This window comes from Sorex araneus, chromosome 5, assembly GCF_027595985.1.
Source record: "Sorex araneus isolate mSorAra2 chromosome 5, mSorAra2.pri, whole genome shotgun sequence".
In the NCBI taxonomy this organism is placed as follows: domain Eukaryota; kingdom Metazoa; phylum Chordata; class Mammalia; order Eulipotyphla; family Soricidae; genus Sorex; species Sorex araneus.
The window spans coordinates 49,152,305-49,167,157 of record NC_073306.1 but is presented as its reverse complement, the minus strand read 5'-3'; the positions used below and the strand labels follow the sequence as shown (position 1 = coordinate 49,167,157).

The following is a 14,853-nucleotide window of genomic DNA, read 5'->3' as shown; positions in this document are numbered from 1 at the left end:
CAGGGCAAGGGTGAGAGAAAAAAAAGGTCTATTCCTGCTGAAGACTGTCAGGTTTGGGCAAATAGGCAAGTAGGGAGATCCTTAAGCCCCAGGGCGAGGATTCTAAAGTTTGTTGTGGGGTGGGTGCAACAGACAGAGCAGGATTTGGGGGCGGAGCAGTCACACTTCGGCTTCCCTCGGGGGCGGGGGCGGGGTGGTAAGAGGTAACAGTAGTAAAGAAGAGAACAGCGGGCCTGCAGGCCATCAAAATTCAGGAATCCACCCTTCTGTCTACTCCGCCCAGGGCTCCCACCGCCGGGGGGCGTGGTCTCGAGAGCCGGAGCTTCGCATGTGCCGCCCGCCCACGCCCCGCCCCCAACCGGGCCCGCCCTCCGAGGGCGTGCGGGGGCGCGGCTCGCTGCGCAGGCGCAAAGAATCGCTTCCGGGGGGCGGGCAGCGGAAGCCGAGCGCAGCTTAGTGGAGCTGGGCCGGCCCGCTAAGGTAGTAGGAGGGGCCGTGAGGTGAGTCCCGGATCCCGAGTCTGAGGTGAGACGCGTCTTGGGGACACGGCCGCCGGCGGCGCTCGGCCTCACGGCCCGGCGGGAGACGCGGCCTAGTGCGGAGAGCTGTGCGGTCCCCGCCGCCCCGCTCCCGCGCCACTTCTCGCGGGAGCCGCTGCTGCCGGCGTCTTTAGGCAAGGGAGGGAAACTGAGGCCCCGAGCAATCGCGGCTCGCCCGCGTCACCCCGGGACGGTGGCCGAGTTCTCCGGGAGGCCTCTCGTGTGGGCCGCGCCGTGGCTGCCGCTTCCTCCCCCGGGACGCCTCCCCGGGCTCAGTCCAAGGGCCGCGGGAGAGAACTTGGCCGACCTTGGCCCCGCGGGGTCGGGCTGTTGCCCGCGGCGGGAGGCGTGTCTCGGCGGCGGCGGCCCCCCGGAGCCGCGCTGCGGTCCCCGCGGGCCGGCGGCCCTGCCTGCGCGGCCCGGTTTCCCCGCGGCCGGTCGGCCGGCGCACCCTCTCTCCGTAGGCAGCAGCTTGACGGCGGCCTCGGCAGGGCCGCAGCGGCGCCCGGGGGGAAGCACCGGCCGGCGTGGGTCTAACCCGACGGTCCCGTTGATTTCTTAAACGGAAGCGTGAGTGCAATCCCGGGGTGATTCTGGCCCCGGAGGACGCGGAGGGAAGTGCGGGGCGCTGTGTCGGGGAGATGTCAGGGAGCCGGCTCCTCGGGGAAGCGATCCCTGCAGAATGAATAGAGCGAGCTGAGCCGAGGGAGGCGGGTGCCGGGAGCCGGAGGAAGCCGGAGGGCTGCCGGTAGGGAGGCGTGGCTGCGAGGGCCCTGAGCACGAAGGGGATAGGTGTGTGCCCAGGGAAAAGAGGTCTCGATCCGGCAGAGTGCCGAGGAGCCCGGAACTGAGTCCGTGGCCTCCGGCTTGGCAGCAGGGGGATTCAGACTGGAAGTCTTGCACCCAGCAGGTAATGCTAGAAAGACCCTTCTGCTACCCCCGGAGTTAGACCCAATGGAGACTCTGAACTTATTCGAAGATTAAGTGGCTAAGTGACTTAAGTCACAAACCTGGGGAAGGACTGACATTCAGCGCAGAGCCTGGCCGGCAAAGGAACATTGATAAACTAGAGTTGAACCCACACAGGAGGCAACAAGATCTGGATCAGAGTTGAAGTGCTTTCTGTTGGCATTACCGCAGAGTTGACCTCAGCCAAGTCTTGACCTCTCTCCAGTTTTTTTTCCTTCTGTGCATCTTAAAGCAAGTGTGATGTCCTCTGTCAAGCGGAAAGAGGTCACTTCCCTTGAAAGAAAGTTTCCAGAAAGGGCTGCTTCGGTCAACCCTGTTCCCTAGTCCCCTGTGCCTGGGGAGGTAGTCCTTGATTCTGCAGTGACTTCTCACCCAGATACTCTCACCCATTATAACTTGACCTGTAAAGCAAACCTTACAGGTCTTTTGCAGCCTCCTCTTTACTTCTCAGCTTTCTGTCTTTACTTTTGTCTTCCTGCTCACCGTGGGGCCCTGGGACTAGGAGGCCAAACTCATCTGGCCACTTACCTCAGAAGTTTCTTTTTAAACTGGGTGGTGACCCTACATGGGGTCTAGTAATTGAACAGGAATCACAAAAAAACTTAGCTAAATAATTTCTAAATGCACACCAAAAATGAAAATCGGGGCTGGAGCGATAGCACAGCGGGTAGGGCGTTTACCTTGCACGCTGCCGACCCAGGTTCGATTCCCAGCATCCCATATGGTCCCCTGAGCACTGCCAGGAGTAAATTCCTGAGTGCAGAGCCAGGAGTAACTCCTTTGCATCGCTGGGTGTGACCCAAAAAGCCAAGAAAAAAAAAATCAAAATCAACTGGAGCATTTTTGGCAAGCTCACCTGTGTTGCATTTTTCATACGCAACGGGGGTTGTCAGGAGAAAAAGTCTTAAGAAATCCTCATCTAGTTTCTTTCAAGAGGTGATACTCAGTCTTTACCAGTTAAGTACTCAGCTGCTATCTTCTGGATTGTGAGTTCCTTGAGAATTGGCTTTCTTATACCGTTCATAGCCCCTTCAATGCTCAACACAGGGCTAGCACAAATTGGAAATCCTTTGGTGTTTGGTGAACAATAAAATTCATGAGTTCCTTGATTGCATCTGTTCATCATGGAAGAGCAGCTAATAATAATACAGTCATAAGGGCTGAAAATGTGGCTTAAAGTGGTAGCGCATATGCCTTGCATGCCTGAGGCCCTTTACTCCCTGGCACCACACACACCCCCGTACGCAAATCTAGTCAGGAGTAACCCTATCCTCCATGTGCTCTTCAATTGAGCTACATCCCTGACTCCTGAAATGAAATTTTAAAGTGCTCGATAAACTGTTAGGACACATTCCTTGAGTATATGCAGTACTGGGTTCTGGTGTCATTCACTGATGTCAAATATAAATAAAATGTCATTAGACTAGGGACTAGTAGAGCACTTGCTATGTATGTGTGAGACTTTGGATACAATTTTGGGGACTGAGAGAGTGGTTCAGTTTCACAGATTGACCCTAAGATTAACCAGTAGACCTAGAATGGTAGCTCTTACTCTTTATAGATGGAAGAAGCAGCAGTCAGGAAGATTGAGTGCCTTGCTGAATACTACAAAGCCAGTAGATGACTGAACCAGTATAAACAATTTGACTCTTTTTCCCTGTAGCCCAGTAGACTGAATTGCTAAAACTGTTCATTCTTTTGTCTTAGTTCTGTTCACTAGGTTCCAGCAGAGTTAGACTGGATGGCACATGCTGAGCTTTTTATATCTCATCTTTAAGTGTGAACATTGGTCTTTGGACGGAGCTGCAACTTGGCTCTCCCCCATGTTCTTGTCATTGTTGTTATGGAGATCATTCTTGCAGGTGTTGGGGGAGCTATCATGGACATAATCTGGCCTTGCTAAGGGTAGGGAGCATGTGATACTAGGCTGGAACCTAGAGCTTTACATATGCAATGTATGTACACTAGCACTTGAGTCACATTCCTAGTAACTCCCATGAACTTTTTTTCAATAAGGGCCGCTCCTGGCAAAATTAGGCTCTGTGGTCTAGATGCGATAGTTCTGTCCTTGAGCTCAGAGCTGCAGAGATAAAACACAGGGCCCAGGGCTGGAAAGATAGTACAGCTAGTAATGCACTTGCCTTGCACATAGCTGACCTGGGTTCAGTCCCCAGCTTCCCATAAGGTCCCCCAAGCCCACCAGGAGTGATTCCTGAGTGCAGAGCCAGGAGTAAGCCCTGAGACTAGTGTGTGTGGCCAAAAAAGTGACCTTGCACATGACAGGCATGTGCTCCATTCTTTGGAGCTGCATCTCTTGGCCCTCCCATGAGCACTTGAACTACCACAGGGTTTTACTTAGATGTCTAGAAGTTTCAGGAAACATAGGGCCCAGAAAGGCTCCCAAGGTGATTCATGAACATGTAGCAAGCCTGGAGCAGAACTTTTGAGGTAGATTCAGAGAGTCATCATTGGGTGAAGTTAACTTCTTAGATTTATTTTTTGTACCCTATAAATTAGCAGCAGAAAAACTTGTGGGGCTTGTATAGTTGCCATTGAGTCTCTACTATGGGGGTTGTTTCATAGGAACTGAAATCTGGTGTTCCTTACGATGGCCTGATATGAAGGAGTTACGCCTCCAAGCCCCCAGAGCTGCTGTGTGGCTGCCTTGTCCTTCAAGTGCAGAAGCTGGTTGAGATGTCGGGAATGGAAGCCAATGTGGTAAGGAACATCATTATCAGGGCAGGAGTGCTGTAGGGAAGGTTTACCACCTAGCCTGCCAAAGTTATAAGCCTAAAAAATAATTTTCCTTTCCTCTAGAGAGTTAGAATTGGGGAAAACTACCTTTCTACTCCTTCTCCCTAGTCAGAACCAACTGTGATTGGAACCATTTAAGAATCAGGATTTCTGCTTTTTTCACTGTAGAGAAGAAAGGAAGCCTGGGTGATCCTTACATCCAGCTAAATCCTAATCCCTTCACTGACTCTCTCAACACTTACTTTCTTGACAGCAGCAGATGACCTCCTTAAGAGTTAATTCCTAATCCCTTCACTCACCCTCCCAACAGTGACTACCATGACAGCAGTAGGTGACCCCTTAAGTTCTGGCCAAGGTGAAGGCTGGTGATGGTGGAAACCTACCATCATTTAAAACTGAGACCTGTCTTACCCCTGTAGCATCCCTAGGAGGGAAAAGGGTGGTGTTAGTGGGGGATAATAGTCGAACTTCTCTCTGAGTTCCTTGCTGTCCCTGTGTCTCCTCTAGACCATCCCAATCTGGCAAAATAAGCCCCATGGGGCTGCTCGCAGTGTAGTGAGAAGAATTGGGACCAACCTGCCTCTGAAGCCATGTCCTCGGGCATCCTTTGAGGTAAGTACACTGAAAGGGAGGGAGGGTAACATGCTGCTTCTGTTACCCAGATTCTTAAGGTTGCCAAGTCATGTTATTTACCTGGTCACGTTCGCATTTTGTCAAGAAACAGTTTGCCAAAAACATCACTGTCTTGTTGCACACAAATTTATGACAACATCCTTAGAGTTTTCTCAAAATTTAATCTGTGATGCCTCTGCTCAAATTTCACTAAGTCCAGCAATCTAGTTTATTAGAGCAAGCCAAAGCCTTTGATGAACCTTATCATGATACCAGCCGTAACACTGAAAACTCCACTTTCTTTTTATCAACTCTGAGACTTGTCTACTTTGCCATCTAGTTTTAGTGTTTCCTAAGGCCATTACTCCCCATCCTTTCTCTTAAGTCTGTCCACTCCTTTCACTCCTTTTTTTGGAGCTTATGTACTTATCTCTGTGTCTATGTGCCACGAGCACTCACTCGGCTAGAGTTTCTCTCAAGTTTCCTAGACCCCTTTTTGCAATGGAAACTAACATTCGTTAGTTGCAGCTTCCTCCAAGACCTAATGGTTAAGCATCAATTCTGGGCTATATGTTGTTTAAGGTGTGTATATGTGTTTGAGGAGATGGGACATGAAAGAAAAAACAGCTTTCTAACCACCCACAGGTGACAGAAATATATGCCTGAAAAGATGTAGGTCAGGTGGGAACAAAATGAAGCTGTTTGTATGTCAAATGAGTTGCAGTGTCTGTGAAGCAATGGGATCTATAGTTAGAAATGGTGTCAGGATTAGAATTAGAGCTAGGAAAGGTGTTGGGGGTAGTATCCCAATTGTCCAGAATTGCCTTGAAGAATATGCATAGGATGTTTGCCCTAGTGGCCTCAAACATCAAAAACAATGGGAAGTGCACAACTGGGAAGTATGAAATGGCCAGATGCTGTTGGGTAGTCAATAAGAGTATAGGCTTTCACAGGACAGGTGTGTATCTGAGAAATATTAGTACTAGATAACACTAAGCATGTACTCTGTGCCAGGCACTGCACTAATAAGTTCTTTATTTAACTTCCAGTAACAGAGGAGCACTTTGACTAATCTCAGAAAGCAAATAGTCTTCCCAGCTGGCCTATCTTAGCAGTGTTCCTGGTTTAGTGGAAGACCTTTGTAACCTTGGACTGTCATTTCATTACTGTGAGGCAAATGTTCCCTATCGAAAGGCCAAAGCTACCAATTCCAGCTACCAATTTGCAGCAGAAAAATAAGAATTTAATATATAGGTGTGTACTGAGAAATTATTTAAAATACACTAATTTTCGTTATATTTTAAGAAATTTGTTGTTTGTTTGGGGGCACACTCAATGATGCTCAGAGTTTACATCTGGTGGTGCTCAGGGGACAATATGGAATACTGGGGTTCAAGTCCAGACACAAGCACCCTAGCTAATGTACTATTATTTCTCTGAATCCTATTTTAAGGAATCTTACAGATTTTTTTAAATTTATCTATATAAGATTGTTAAATATGGAAAATTTAAAAGGAGAAAGAAAAATTAACTATAATCACATGATTCAGTAACTATTAAAGCCATTTTTTCCAGATCTTTGTTTTGGAGGATACGTACTCTCCCCAGCTGGCCCAAAGACCACTCCTAGAGATATGTTATCTGGGTTGTGAAAGCCCGACAGTTCAATGCTCACACTCAATGATGCAGTATTTTTTTTTTCTTTTTTGGTCACACCCAGCGATGCTCAGGGGTTACTCCTGGCTTTACACTCAGGAATTACTCCTGAGCAATTCCACAGCAACTCCACAGCCCTACCTGCTGTGCTATCGCTCCGGCCCCAATGATGCAGTATTGCTTGAGGCCACAATAGCCATACCTGGCAGTGCTAGGGGAAAGGAGGGATTTAATGAAAATAATAAGCTTTATCCCTTTGATCTATCTCTCCACTCCTAGATGGATGTTTTTAATTGATAAAACATTATACAAGACTCAGATACATGTTTTTGTATTCATAGCCAACACAGGGTTGAAATCCTCAGAATTGTATCAATTAACTGCTCTATTCCCTGGTTGTTGGAGATGAGGGGATGATTTAGGGAATCCTGTTATAGTTGCTTTTGTATAAACAATCATTTCGCACTTACAGTCTTATAAACCAGAGGGCAAGACATTCTTTTTTTTTTTTTTTTTTGCTTTTTGGGTCACACCTGGCAATGCACAGGGGTTACTCCTGGCTCTGCACTCAAGAACCACCCCTGGCAGTGCTCAGGGGACCATATGGGATGCTGGGATTTGAACCTGGGTTGGCCGCGTGCAAGGCAAACGCCCTACCCGCTGTGCTATCGCTCCAGCCCCAAGGGCAAGACATTCTTAACGAGTGACCATCTTTTTTATTTTTATTTTTTTTGCTTTTTGAGTCACACCCGGCAATGCACAGGGGTTATTCCTGGCTCGTGCACTCAGGAATTACTCCTGGCGGTGCTCGGGGGACCATATGGGATGCTGGAAATCGAACCCGGGTCGGCCTCACGCAAGGCAAACGCCCTACCCACTGTCCTATTGCTCCAGCCCCGTGACCATCTTTTTGAAAAGGTAATTCTATCCTAAGTGACTTAAGAACTCTGCTCCCAGCAAGGATCATGAAACTTTTTGAAACTTTAAATCACCTGGATGTGTGCCACCATGGTCTTGAACCACTACTCAGTTCTGCAGTTGTAGCTTAAAAGCAACTACAGACAACATCAAAGTGAATGGATGATTTTTTTTTCCAATAAAATGGAACATATAAAAACAGGCTGTATCCCTGCCCTAGGCCATGTTTTGCTAGAAGTCTCACAATTGGTGTCTTCACTCCTGTCCATAGTTCTGACAATAGCCAAAGGGATCTTTTGAAACTAAAGATAAAACTTAAAATTTTATCCTTACTTAAAAATGTCCAGTGGTGCATTTTTGGTCTTAGGCCAAAGCTCCCAGTTCACTTTCTAACTTCCTACCTCATTTTCTCTGTTCAAGCCAGGCTGGACAATCTGTTCACCCTTGCTTGCGGGCTCTTATTGAAGCCATTTCATTCTGGGAATCTTCTTTCCCCCTTTTCTAGGGACCTCATTTGTATTAGGTGCCCCTCATAAATATTTTGCAATTGCTAATTGTCTCCTTGTGATGTTATTGAATGATTAATTTTGTTTCCCTATAGACCTTGCCCAATATCTCTGACTTATGTCTGAAGGATGTGCCCCCAGTCCCTACTCTGGCGGACATTGCCTGGATTGCTGCAGATGAAGAGGAGACATATGCCCGGGTCAGGTAGCTAAGCCAAAGCAGGTCTGCTGGGGAATGGGAATCTTCTTCCTTGATGAGGTGGCAGCCAGCCAGGAGAATGCTTGGGAGAGACTGAAACAGTAAGAATTAAAAGAATATGGCTATGTTAACCCTTACATGAATAGGTGAAGAATTTCAGAAGGGGAAAAGTCTCCAGCTCTCTAACTGACTTATCTTTCTTTGGTCTAGGAGTGACACAAGGCCCCTGAGGCATCCCTGGAAACCCAGCCCTCTGATTGTTATGCAGCGCAATGCCTCAGTCCCCAACCTCCGTGGATCTGAGGAGAGACTCCTGGCCTTTAAGAAGCCAGCCCTGCCAGCCCTAAATCGCACCACAGAGCTCCAGGATGAGCTGAGCCACCTTCGCAGCCAGATTGCTAAAATAGTGGCAGCTGATGCAGGTAGGAGCTAGGGCCAAAATGTAGGAAGTTGTCAACTATAGAGATAAGAATATATGTGTAAGGAAAATGATGGTCCTTTGTTCAGAGGGAATTTAGGTCTCTGGCTTTGACTTTTTGTGAGATCTAACCTGTGGTAGTCCATAGATGGCTAGGTTAGAGACAGAATCATCTTTTTTTGACCTGTGACAGCAGGAAGATTCCTTTCATTGGTCCCAAAAACCTACACCCTTTCCAATAGTCTGTAAGGTAATGTCTTCCATGAGCTCTTAGGGGCATTCCTTTTCAATATGAAATAAGTTCAAATCAATATGACTCTGTTTTGGGGAAGTCTTCTATTAGAACAACAAAAGGTTCTCAAGATCAATTTGAAAAAGAAGTCTAATTTCAGGAATTTCCAAAGCTCACATACTAAAACCACAATTAGATAGAATTTTAGCAAATCTTCATAAAGGAAAGGAACATGTTGTAGCCAGGCCTTAGGATAATAATTTTTTTTCCACCTTGGTTTTGGGCTCACTTGTTTAAGGGCTACTGTCAAGCATGCTTGGGGACCATACATGCTGGAGATCAAACCCAAGGCTCCTGCATACAAAGTGTGCACCAGTTCTTTGAACTATCTCCCTGGCCAACTGTAGTGTCATTTTTAAAGAACTACCGCATGTGAAGCATGATTTCTTTTCAACCTTTTCCTTGCGATTAACTTTTTTTCCTTTTTGGGTCACACCCATAAATAATTGGGTTATTCCTGCCTCTGAGCTCAGGAATTACTTATGGCAATACCTGGGGGACCATATGGGATGCCCAGGATTGAACCCAGGTCAGCCATGTGCAAGGCAAATGACGTACCTGCAGTGCTATCACCCCAGCCCTGCTAGCAACTTTTTTAAAAATTTGAGAGAGGTGAGCCACATATACAGTGTTCAGAATTACTCCTGGTTCTGTACTTAGGGATCACTTCTGAAGTGTTCAGGGGACATATGCAGTGCTGGGGATTCAACATGGGTTATCTACATGCAAAACAAATGCCTCTACTATTTCCAGCCCCCACAAAACAGTTTGAACTTGATGGTTGGCCAGTACTACAGAAATAATAGTTAAATCTAAACTGTGTTACAACTATATCTCTTTGTTATTACTGAGCTATAGGAATTAACAAACACATGTGGAATAAATATAACTTATACTAAGATGAAGATATTGAAAGGCCACCTAGTGGTGCTCAGGAGACTAGGAGCCCCCACCAGTGACTCTTGACCAACCACATTGGTGATTTAATGCAAAGGCCCAAGGATGGAATACTGCTCAGTTCCTGCAGTGCCAGGGGTATTCAAGCCGTCCCAGCAGTGCTGGGGGTGCCTCTAGTGCTTCAGCTGACAATGCTTGGGGAGACCATATGGTGCCAAAGATCAAACCTTAGGCATGTGCTCTAACCACTATACCTTCTCCCAACCCTGATAATTTGATCTTTAGCTCAGGGAAAAAGACATCAAATGTTAAAAGGGGTATGAGGAACAGGGTTAATGGTTGGGAGGCTGTGTGCTCTAATACCCAAGAGTCACCATAGAAAGATGAACACATTGAAGTCACTTGGGTTTTTACACATCTTTATTTTGCCCCACAAATGTCAGCACTTACTGGATTTGGGGCCATACCAGATAGTGCTCAGGGCTTCTGACTCTGCAGGATCATGATCACTCCTGGTGGGGCTCTGGGGATTACATGGGGTACCAGGGATCAAACCTAGGTTGACTGTGTGCAAGGCAAGTGGCCTACCCACTGTACTGTCACTCTGACCCAAATGTCAGTGCATCTTGTATTTGTTTGGGGATCACACCTGACAATGTTCAGGTCTTACTCCTGGCTCTACGCTCAGAGATCACTTCTATTGGAGCTCAGTTGACAATATAGGGTGCCATTGATCAAACTCTGGTCAGCTGTGTGCAAGACAATTGCCCTACTTGCTATATTATCTTTCCAGCTCCCAGATGTCATTACTTTAAGTAGTGTTCACATTGGAATAAAAATATCCACAATAAGCAACCCTCAACTTTCATGAAGAGTACACGGCACTGTAGTAATTTATATCATACCATTAACTGTGATTCTCTGATTTGTACAGTGACACGTAATTAAAAATACCTTTAAACTCAATTGTCTCATCACTACCTTGCAAAATATCCAGGGAAAGGTTTGAGCTTGGAAGAAATGGAAGATACTGAGCCTGCCACACTTTTGAATGTAATTTGAGTGGAGCAAATGAATGTTTCTGTGTGGAAAAATATATTTTGTCTTGAGGGTCACATGTGGAACAAGTGCCCTACATGTTGTGCAACTACTCTTCTCCCCTTACATCTTTTTTAAAATTTTCTAATATTTTTGGGCTGGAGCAATAGCACAGCAAGTAGGGCATTTGCCTTGCACACGGCTGACCCAGGTTCAATTCCTCCGCCCCTCTTGGAGAGCCCAGCAAGCTACCGAGAGTATCTCGCCCTCACAGCAGAGCCTGGCAAGCTACCCATGACATATTTGATATGTCCAAAACAGTAACAAGTCTCACAATGGAGATGTTACTGGTGCCCGCTTGAACAAATCGATGAGCAACAGGATGACAGTGATACAGAGATCTTGATTGAGCTGGAATTTTTTTTTTTCTGATAATTCGGTAGGATGACTGAACAGAAGTTCATATTCACAAGAAACACCTTTTAAAAATGTTTTGGGGACCAGATAGAAAGTATAGGGGTTAAGACAAATGCTTTGCATGTGGCCAACCCCAGAAATCCCCAGTACCAATGATCCCCTGAGCATTGCTGGATGAAGCGCTGAAGTCCCCTAAGCATACTAGGGTGGCCCCTGTTATCTCTTAGATCCCAGGGCCCAAGCATAATACCTCTAACCTAGTTGTCCGAGAAGGAGAGGAGGAGGAGGTGCTCTAGAGGTTTATGTTTTCATTCTTTATAATTCCTCTTTAAAAATTTACCAAAATATAAAAAAGTAGAGGCCAGGGAGATAGCCAGGGAGATCAAAATGCATGCTTTGCATGCAGGACCCCCAGGTTCTGTCCTTGGCACCTCACCAAACTGGAATGAGGCGTAAAAAAGGGTAGGATGGGGGAGTAACACACCCAGCCAGTAAGAGACACATCCCTTTTAAGCACCCCCTTCTATTTCTTTGTCCGTTCTACCAGATTATACCCATCCCTCTACTTTTCAGTCTTCACTTAAGATATTTCCACTGGAGACGGGTGGGCATCTGTCTCAGTGACATGAAACAATAGGTAAATCTCTCCTAAGATATTCAGGGTTTACCTCATCCTCTTTCCATCCTAATTTTTTTGCTTCTCAACTAAAAAGCATAGCTCAAACTTTTTAACAGTAGAACACATGAAAATCTTAGTATTCTATTTAAAAACCATATATTTAATCTTAACCTTCATATGGTAATAATTTAAATTTTCCAAAAATATTTGACTTCATCCAAGCAATAAGTTTATGCTTGTGTTTCTTAGATACTTAGAAATTGAAGAAATCATCGTAGAGGCAGGAGTAAGCCCTGAGCAAGGATTCAGGGAGCATAGTCAGAAACCCTCATGACAGAGCCTGGCAAGCTACCTGTGGTGTACTCGATATGCCAAAAACAGTAACAACAGCAGTCCTCATTCCCCTAATCCTGAAAGAGCCCCCAATATGCCATCAGGCTACACTAGCACGCAAAAAGGGACGAATGGAGACATTATTGGTGCCCACTCGAGCAAATCGATGAACGGGATGACAGTGATACAGAGAGAAACCCTAATCTGGTTAGAGAAAAGGACAAGTTGAGATTTTAGTTCTGTCATTTTGCTCTGGGCTTATTACTCCACAGCCTACTATGGAATGGGACATTTTATTTTTTTTAATTTTTTTTTTATCTTTTTTTGCTTTTTGGGTCACCCAGCAATGCACAGGGGTCACTCCTGGCTCATGCACTCAGGAATCACCCCTGGCGGTGCTCAGGGGACCATATGGGATGCTGGGATTTGAACCTGGGTTGGCCGCGTGCAAGGCAAATGCCCTACCCACTGTGCTATCACTCCAGCCCCGGAATGGGACATTTTAGAACCCTGTAGCTCTAAATATTTTCTGAGATCCTGAGTAGGTAAGGGGAGTGGTGGAGGAACTGTCCACAGGTTTACAGATACCATCCTGGCTCTTCAGTTATGCCATGTTGTAAGCCCTCAAAATTAATATAGTGTTTGTGGAGAAAAGGTTTGACTGCTCTGTTCTAGCCTCAATGCCCATCCATGCTTATTGTTTTCTCTTTCAGCTTCGACTTCATTAACGCCAGATTTCTTATCTCCAGGAAGTTCAAATGTATCTTCTCCCTTACCTTGTTTTGGATCCTCATTCCACTCTACAACTTCCTTTGTCATTAGTGACATCACCGAGGAGACTGAGGTAGAGGTCCCTGAGCTTCCATCAGTCCCCCTGCTTTGTTCTGCCAGCCCAGAATGTTGCAAACCAGAAAACAAAGCTACCTGCAGCTCGTCTGAAGAGGATGACTGTGTCTCCCTGTCAAAAGCCAGCAGCTTTGCTGATATGATGGGGATCCTGAAAGATTTTCACCGGATGAAACAGAGTCAAGATCTGTAAGTGTTTTGATAAGGATTTCTGCTGACATATATTATGCTGTTTAAGTTGCTGTAATGTAGAGGAGGTAACGAAAATTGTTACCCCCTTTTCAGAAAAAATATTCAGTGCCCCCAGTTGCACTCCTGACTACTGTCATCCCCGTGGATCTCACTGTCACCCACAGGGGGCAGTATTGCCCATTTTAGGAAAATCCGTTTTAGAAGATTAGTATAAATGCTCTGTAGCAATAGCTCTGTTCTTTAATTCACAAAACTTAGGACCTGCCTGATGCCAGGGTGGGGGCACTTGTTTGAAGGAGCAGCACTTTACTTTTGTTTGGGATGATCTGACCTAATGATCTAGCCAAACTTTTTACTAATAGGCATTTTACAAGAAGGCTAAGCCCATGTGCCCCAACCTCAAATGTGGGGTTATATTAGTTTAGCATCTCAAGGTGAAGTCAAGGCTTTTGAGATTCTTAAGTTTGGCTACTTGACTTGTTTTTTTTGAAAATATAGCTTAAACTCAGAATCAAGGGGCTGGAGATAGTACAGTGAGCAAGGTGGTTTTTTTCACATGCAGCTGACCATTTTTCTCCAGCAGCACATACAGTCTGAGCACAGTCTGGAGTGATCCCTGTGCTCAGAGCCAGGAGTAAGCCCAAAAGAACAAAACTGAGGGGCCGGAGCGATAGCATAGCGGGTAGGGCATTTGCCTTGCACACGGCCGACCCGGGTTCGATCCCCGGCATCCCATATGGTCCCCCAAGCACTGCCAGGAGTAATTCCTGAGTGCAAAGCCAGGAGTAACCCCTGAGCATTGCTGGGTGTGACCCAAAAAGCAAAAAAAAAAAAAAAAAAAGAACAAAACTGAGGGCTAAGGATATGGCAAATGGCAGAGCACATGACTTGCATGTGTCAGACCCTGGATTCCATGCCCTATACTGCATAGTTCTTAGAACACTACAGGTTGTAGCCTTGGTGGCTGCTTATCCCCCTCCTCCCTACCCCCTTCCCCCATCCTTAAGTTTATAGAAAGTAAAATCCACAAATAGCAGTTTTGAGTTCTGATGGGAGTGTGAGATTTGAGAATTATCTACTTTGATAAACTTAACTGGCAAAAGAGCCCTAGAGCTCCCAGACAGAATGACTACCTCCAGTATTTCAAATATCTGAGCAACCGCCAAAGAAGCTGCATTTGTTAAAACAGCTAAGAAAATTAGGGCTGAGTTGTGAGGTCTCCCAAATTGGTTACATTGAAGAAGTTACCTTGAGCAAAGGATCCCTTAAGTCTCTGGCTCCATTTCCTTCTAAAAACCAGACAGGCTTACTTCCTTGTTGCTTTCAGATTGTCTTTTAGGGAAGTTATTTTCTTCCCTAGCCTTAGCCATGTTGGTTATACTGATCCACCATTGGTTTCCACATTTCCAAAGTTAGCTACTACTGCTTCGTGGCTAACCTTTTCTTCTGGTTGATGTTTTATAGGTTGCTTAAAGTCTCAATCTTCCTTTCCTTGACTCTTGTACCCTATGAAACATAAGTTTAATAGTCCTCCCACTCCTGTCTTGGACTCTCTTCCTTACGAGGAGACAGAGCTGATGACTAAAAATGGGAAAGTAGGCCCCAACAGCAAAGATCCCGGAAAGTGACAGAGTAAAGGCAGTTTCTT

At 46.0% G+C, this 14,853-nt stretch overlaps 1 protein-coding gene across 4 annotated transcripts in view; it reads left to right on the top strand.

Annotated features, from left to right (window-relative positions):
• Positions 1–352: 352 nt before the first annotated feature.
• Positions 353–14,853, top strand: part of MTFR1L (mitochondrial fission regulator 1 like) — a 16,449-nt gene continuing 1,948 nt past the window's right edge. The window contains exons 1-6 of one of the 4 annotated variants that reach the window (XM_055139527.1): positions 353–500; positions 4,092–4,226; positions 4,770–4,874; positions 8,050–8,159; positions 8,364–8,575; positions 12,881–13,202. In XM_055139527.1, coding sequence (XP_054995502.1) covers positions 4,203–4,226; positions 4,770–4,874; positions 8,050–8,159; positions 8,364–8,575; positions 12,881–13,202 — 773 coding nt within the window. In that variant the 5' untranslated portion in view covers positions 353–500; positions 4,092–4,202. The other 3 variants (XM_055139529.1, XM_055139526.1, XM_055139528.1) reach the window with 3 other exon arrangements.